This window comes from Pteropus alecto, unplaced genomic scaffold, assembly GCF_000325575.1.
Source record: "Pteropus alecto unplaced genomic scaffold, ASM32557v1 scaffold157, whole genome shotgun sequence".
NCBI lineage: Eukaryota > Metazoa > Chordata > Mammalia > Chiroptera > Pteropodidae > Pteropus > Pteropus alecto.
In genome coordinates this window covers 1,877,305-1,883,089 of record NW_006440626.1, presented here as the reverse complement: position 1 = coordinate 1,883,089, position 5,785 = coordinate 1,877,305, and the positions used below count along the sequence as shown (strand labels likewise).

At 59.5% G+C, this 5,785-nt stretch overlaps 1 protein-coding gene across 1 annotated transcript in view; it reads left to right on the top strand.

Moving 5' to 3' along the window:
* MPPED1 (metallophosphoesterase domain containing 1) overlaps positions 1 to 5,785 on the top strand; it is a 58,548-nt gene that overhangs the window by 3,417 nt on the left and 49,346 nt on the right. The window contains exon 2 of the mRNA XM_015593527.1: positions 3,051 to 3,109. Within this exon, the coding sequence (XP_015449013.1) occupies positions 3,051 to 3,109 (59 nt within the window). The remainder of the gene's footprint in view (positions 1 to 3,050; positions 3,110 to 5,785) is intronic.

Here is a 5,785-nt window from a genome sequence, read left to right as displayed (position 1 = left end):
CCAGGATGTGTGTGAGCAGCTGCATAGCAGCACACTGGTTAGAAATGTGCGCTCTGAGCTGGCCTGCCTGGGTTTGAATCCCGGCTCTGCCACTCACTTACAAACCTCTGCCAGCACCGAGCTGACCCCCCCGTGGGGTGGCGGGCTGTTAGGACACATGTTGTAAAAGTGCATAATGGCATATGATACTGGTAGTGAGAAGGGCGACGGGAAAAATGCTCCCGGGCTTTCTCGTGGTCATTCAGCTGCAGGGGTCAGGGCGGGTTGACACCGGCCTGCCCCGCTCCCGTGCCTCCTGGCCTGCTCTGTGCTGCCACCTCCCGTGGCCAGGGTGGCCAGGGTTGTTGTCTTCCATCTGCTGCGGGGCTCAGAGGCGGCGGGGGTTTGGGCAGGGTCTTGGAAGCTTAGGCACTGAGCCCAGCTCTGGGTCTGGACTCTTACCCAGTGCTCTCTCCCTGCCTACGTGGACTAGCCTGGCTTTGAAGCACAACTTTGCATAAAGCTGGGTGAAGCCAGGGCCATGCGGAGACTTGGGGGGCTGCTGTCTCCCACCCCCACCTCTCTTTCTGACCCCGGGCCCTGAGCATGGGGAAGTGTGCGGGCTGCTGGAGGTGGCTGGGCTGGTTTCCTTGGCCATTCTTCACCGAGGGAGAGACAAGGGGATGGATGCCATTCCCCAGCATGTGACCTGTCACTGCCCTGGGCTGTCTCTGGGGTGAGGGGGTGAGGTGGCTTTATTTAATAAATCCACACTTTATATTTAATAATAACAGTGACAGTCCACATGTGGCCTTTGATCGAGCTGCGTGACTTATGCAGTCACCCGCAGAGCCCCTGGCGGTAACGAGGCTGAGCAACGAATCTCCAGGTTGGGGCCTCTGCGTTTTAGGCCCTGAGAATGAAGACCCTCCCCCTGGGGGCTGAGAAGCCCTGCGGTGGCCTGGGAGAGCCCTGCACACCAGTCCTGTCCTGGGCGGGCAGGTGGACGTGCAGCCTGGTGGTCAGTGAGAAGGCGAGAGTCGTCCCTGAGGCACAGGGTCATCCCGGAGGCCGCTTCGTTAGGTGCCTTGGGGGCTGGCGGCAGGCACAGCGCCTCTTCTCTGTGGCCGTTAGAAGGGGCCCTGTCGTTGGAGATGAGAATCGTCCTGTTTAAAGAGCCTCTGAGCATGCGGGGCTGTGTGGGGCCCTCGCAGACCGTGGCAGGCCCGGGAACGCCCCTCTGTGCCTGTCCCCAGCCCTGCCAGCTGTGCCAGGCTGGTGCTCTGATCCCCTCTCGTGATGAGACTGGGGCTTCAGCAGGGACCCTGTGGTCCCCAGCCCGTCCACATGTTCAGAGGTCTGCAGGAGACAGGGAGCGTCATCCCTGAGCCCGGGGCGGGGGTGAGGGGACAGGCAGGAGCAGAGGACTAACCCCGGGCTCCGTCTGCTTCTCCAGCCCCGTCCGGCACCCGCCTCCGGAAGGGCTCCAGGTGCATTCTTGCCTCAGGCCTTGGCACGTGCTGTTCCCTCTGCCTCCCCAACTCTTTGCCCTGCTAACGTAGACTTACCCTTTCGGATCTCACCCAGGTGTGGCTTTCTCTGGGAAACCTTTCTGCTCCCTCCCCAGACCAGGTCTCGACCCCTCCCTCGGCCTCCCGCCCCAGCTCTAGGCCATCACAGCCTCCCCTTCGTGGCACGTGCCTCAGCCTGTGGTTGTACGTTCATCTCTGGGACGATTTCCGAAGCATCTGCCTCCTCCGCCAGCACAGGCTGGTCCCTCGATCGTAGCACAGGGGACAGGAAGAAGAAAGAAAAGCATCAGGATGAGGCAGGGAGCATGGCCCAGGAAGAGCGCTGGGATCAAGGAGGGCCTCCTGGGGGAGGTGGCACAACCCCTGGACTTGGAGAACAGCAAAGCAAAGGCCAAGAGGTGGGAAGGCAGGGCAGGCACAGGGACGCCGGGGGCAGTGTGGTGGGGGTCACCTCTGAACCAGCGCTTTGTGTAAAAGAAACAGTTGTGTGACAATGAGCCAGCTGGTCACTGCTGCTCCTCTGGGCCTCACTTTCCCCACTCGTAGAGGGAGAGGAGGGGTCTAGAGGTCTCTCCCATTCTAAACGTCGTGGCTGATGCCCAGTCACATGGCTGGACACGTAGTTGGAACCTCACTTGAGGGGAGGAGCCGTCTGCCCTCTACCTGCTGCCCCCCGATGCTCAGAGCTCCCTGTGTCTCCAGAAATAGGGTTACAGAGGAGGGAGGTCCCTGCTCCTGATGGCCCTGAGGGTTTTTGGTGCCAGGAGCTGCATTTGCAGGGAGCCAATGCCCATGGGAGAGAGAGCTGCGGGGGGGACCGGGGCACGGGAAATGGGACACGGGGCACATTCCCCTCAGGGGCTTGAGCTGGGAGGGTCCCCTGAGTTATCACAACATCTCCAAGAGTGAGTCGGAGCCCCGGACCCTCCCAGCTGCAGTCCAGCCCAACCGTACGGAGCTGGACCGCAGCTGGGAGGGTCCCGGGCTCCGTGAGGGGGCCACCGAGCCGGGCGGGGCGCCACCCCCACTCTGCACCATTCCTGCCGCGTGACCGCTGTGGGCCGACCCCTGTTAGACTGGGGAGCGCTGGTGACGGGTTCCAGGCCTTACGTTCTCCGTGGCCCCTGCAGAAGGTCTCCGGGAAATACCCGTTTTGTCGTTTATTTCTTGTCCCGAGAAGTCATTGAGGTTAGACGTCCACATTCCTGATGCGAAGGCGCAGGCTCCAGTCTGCTCTTTAACTTACTAGCCGGGGCCTTGGACTTGGGACGAACTTACCTGGGCCCCGGTTACTTATTCCACAGGGCTGCCGTGACTCAGATGTTAAGGAGGGTTTTGCCATTCCCAGTGTCAGAAACCCAATTTAAAGTGTCTTAAGGATAGAAGAGAGTTTACTGGCTCATGTAATGAGCTGGGCCGTCCAGTTTGGGCACCGCTGCATCTGAAGGTCAGAGGATGCTGTCAAGCCCTCCCACCCCCTTGCACGCTCTCCCTCCCTTTCTCCCTGTCTCGACTTCTCCTGCTGGTCCTCACTTCCAGACACAGGCTGGATTTCTGGGAGTTCTGCGAGGTGGCCTTCATGGGTGTTCTGGCCACAGGTACACCCCTGGCACCTCACAGGTGCCCGGCGTGTAGGAGGTAACTCAATAACCACGTGTCCCCAGGCTGACCGAATAAAATGAACGACGAACGGCCTGGCCAGAGTCCAGCCTGGTGTGAGTACTGGAACTGAAAACCGGCTTCCGGAGCTGAGATACTGGGCCAGGCCGTCTTCCCCGAGCTTCTCCTTCCTCCTCCGTGTAGTGGGCGCAGCCCTAGGACCCTGCCTGACGGTCGCCGTGCGGGCGAAGAGAGCGAGTGTGTGGACGGTACTGAGCTCTGCCTGTGGCAGTCACCGAGGCCGCTCCCGGCGCCGTGACTTCAAGGCTGAGCATTTGGTACAATCCGAATAGCTGGAGGACAGTGCCGGGAAATAAGAGTCTATTTTTTCTCTGGGGAGGGTTCGGTTTGCATCCTCACTGAGCTCAGAAGCCTCGGGGCCGAGGGAAATGAGAACAGAGTTAATTAAAGAGCTCAAAACCGAGCTGCTCCGGGCTGGTTGCCGCTGGCTGGGAGCAGGGGGCTTCTCACTGAGGGGCTCTCTGGGGGGGAGAGAGTGGGGACTGGCAGTGGCCCTGCAGGTGGCATCGTGCTCCTTGTCTCTCTCTGTCTTTTTGACTTGGATTCTGTCACCTCGTGGCATGCTCACCTCAGGTGGTGTGTGGGTGAATGAATGAATGAGTGGATTTGATTGGCTCACACATGTTCCTGTCAGGCCAATAGCCCAGAAGCGATGGGCCCCCCTTGGTCAGCTGTGCTTGGGGGTGGGGCAGGGTGGACAGGTGGATTCCAGGCTGGCTACCTGCAAGACCGGCCGTCAGGGTTGGGAGGAGGGGCCCAGAGGACAGGGGCGTGGCAGGAATTCCTGGGAGGGAGATTTTAGCTTCCAGACCAGCTCAGCCACCACCTCCTCTTGGAAGCCTCTGGGAAGCCTCAGTCTGGCTTAGGGCCTTCTCTGGCCCCCGACCCCTGTGCTACCCCATCAAAGCCGGTGATGTCAGCGTTACCACCTGCCTAAGTCTGTCTCTGCCATCACTCTGGAGTCTCCTGACCTGGGATCAGGCCTGATTCATCCCTGTGGCCCCAGCATTGAGCTCAGCGCTGGTGCACAATAGGTGGTCAGGATATACTATGTTGAATGAATGAGTGAATGAATGAATGAATGAATGAAGAGGGAAGAGGAGGAGCCGGCACTCCCCCGTTGGTCATGCTGGACTCGCTCAGGGAATTTCTCTCTCCTCCCCGGTTGGGCCCAGCTCCGACCAGCTGAGAGTCTAACTGGGCTCAGCAGCCCCAGAAGGACCTGGTGGCAGTGTCCCCTCCTGCTGTGGCGCCGTGTTGGGGAGCGGCTGGCTAGGCGCCCCCTGTCTGCGGCGGACGGAGCATGCCAGAGCTCCCTGCACATTAGCATGCTGAACCCCTGTCTCTCGTAAGGTGTTAATTAAATTTCTTCGAAGTATATTGTCTGAAAAAAAAAAAAAGATAATTAGAAAGATGTCTTTAAAAGTATTTATGTAACTGATACGGCGCTGCTTTTGGTGTGCCGCATAATTAGATTTAAGCGCAACTCCTCGAGCCGCATACTCATTTGGAGAGAGCTGCTTGTTGAAATGTCATGGTGTTGTTTTTCAGAGTTTCGAGCCTGGCAAAACCATGCAGCCGAGAGGCAGAGAGCGGTGGGGGGCGTGGGGGGCGCTGGGCTGGGGGCGGGATGCTTGGTCTGCCTTCACCCCCTGGGACTCCGGGCCCGTTGCTCCGTATCCTCACTGATAGGCTCCCGTGGAACAGGGACTTACATCTGGGCAGCTGCTTTGAATTTCCTGAGCATTTTTGCTTGGCGAGGTTGCTCCATTTTGCAGATGAGCAAACCAAGGCCAGGTGTTTTGCTTGAGGTCACACATTAGTGACAAATGGCGGAACTGGGGTTTGAAGGCTGGTCTTCTGATGCCAGGACCATTTCCTTACCCAATCCCACAAAGCCCTCGTTCTCGACGTGATCAGGCCACCTCGCAGTTTGGAAAAGCGGCCGCTTCTCTCTCGTGCCTGTCACCCGCGTCCTCTGCGGGGGCTGCTCTCACAGCAGTGGGGACTCCGTTTTCAGCTGGGCCATGGACTTCAGTCCTGGCATTCCCAAAGGGGCCAGTGGCACCCCCAAGGGGGTGAAAATGGTGTTTGGAGGGGGTGGAAAAAATCTTTTTATAAAGCCCAGCTATACACATAGTACATGAGCAGACGCACGGCCTATCTGTGCTGTTGGAATTTCGTGGGAGGGGGCTGAGTAGGGGAGAAGCATCCGAGAAGGCCCCTCGGAGAGAGAGGATGAAACAGGGTTGAGAGGCGGTGCTCTCGCAAACCGCAGGCTCGCCGTGGGAATCACGTGAGCGGCGTGTTGGTGCAGGTGTCGGCACCGTCCCTACTGGCCCCCCCCACCTGTTACTGCTTTAAATCCTCCCAGCAACCCTTCGCGGTTCCTGTGTTGCAGAGGGGAAACCGAGGCACACGGGAAAATGAGTATTGCCCGGCTAGTGTGTGGGAGAGTCAGGGCGCGGACCCAGGTGGGTCCCCTGGAGGACTGGGTGCTCCTCTGAGGCCGGTTGATGTGATCTGAGTTGGGGTGACCGCGCCTGCAGCTTCGGCCGCGTGCCGGGCACGCTCCAGTGTCACAGGCCCGTGGC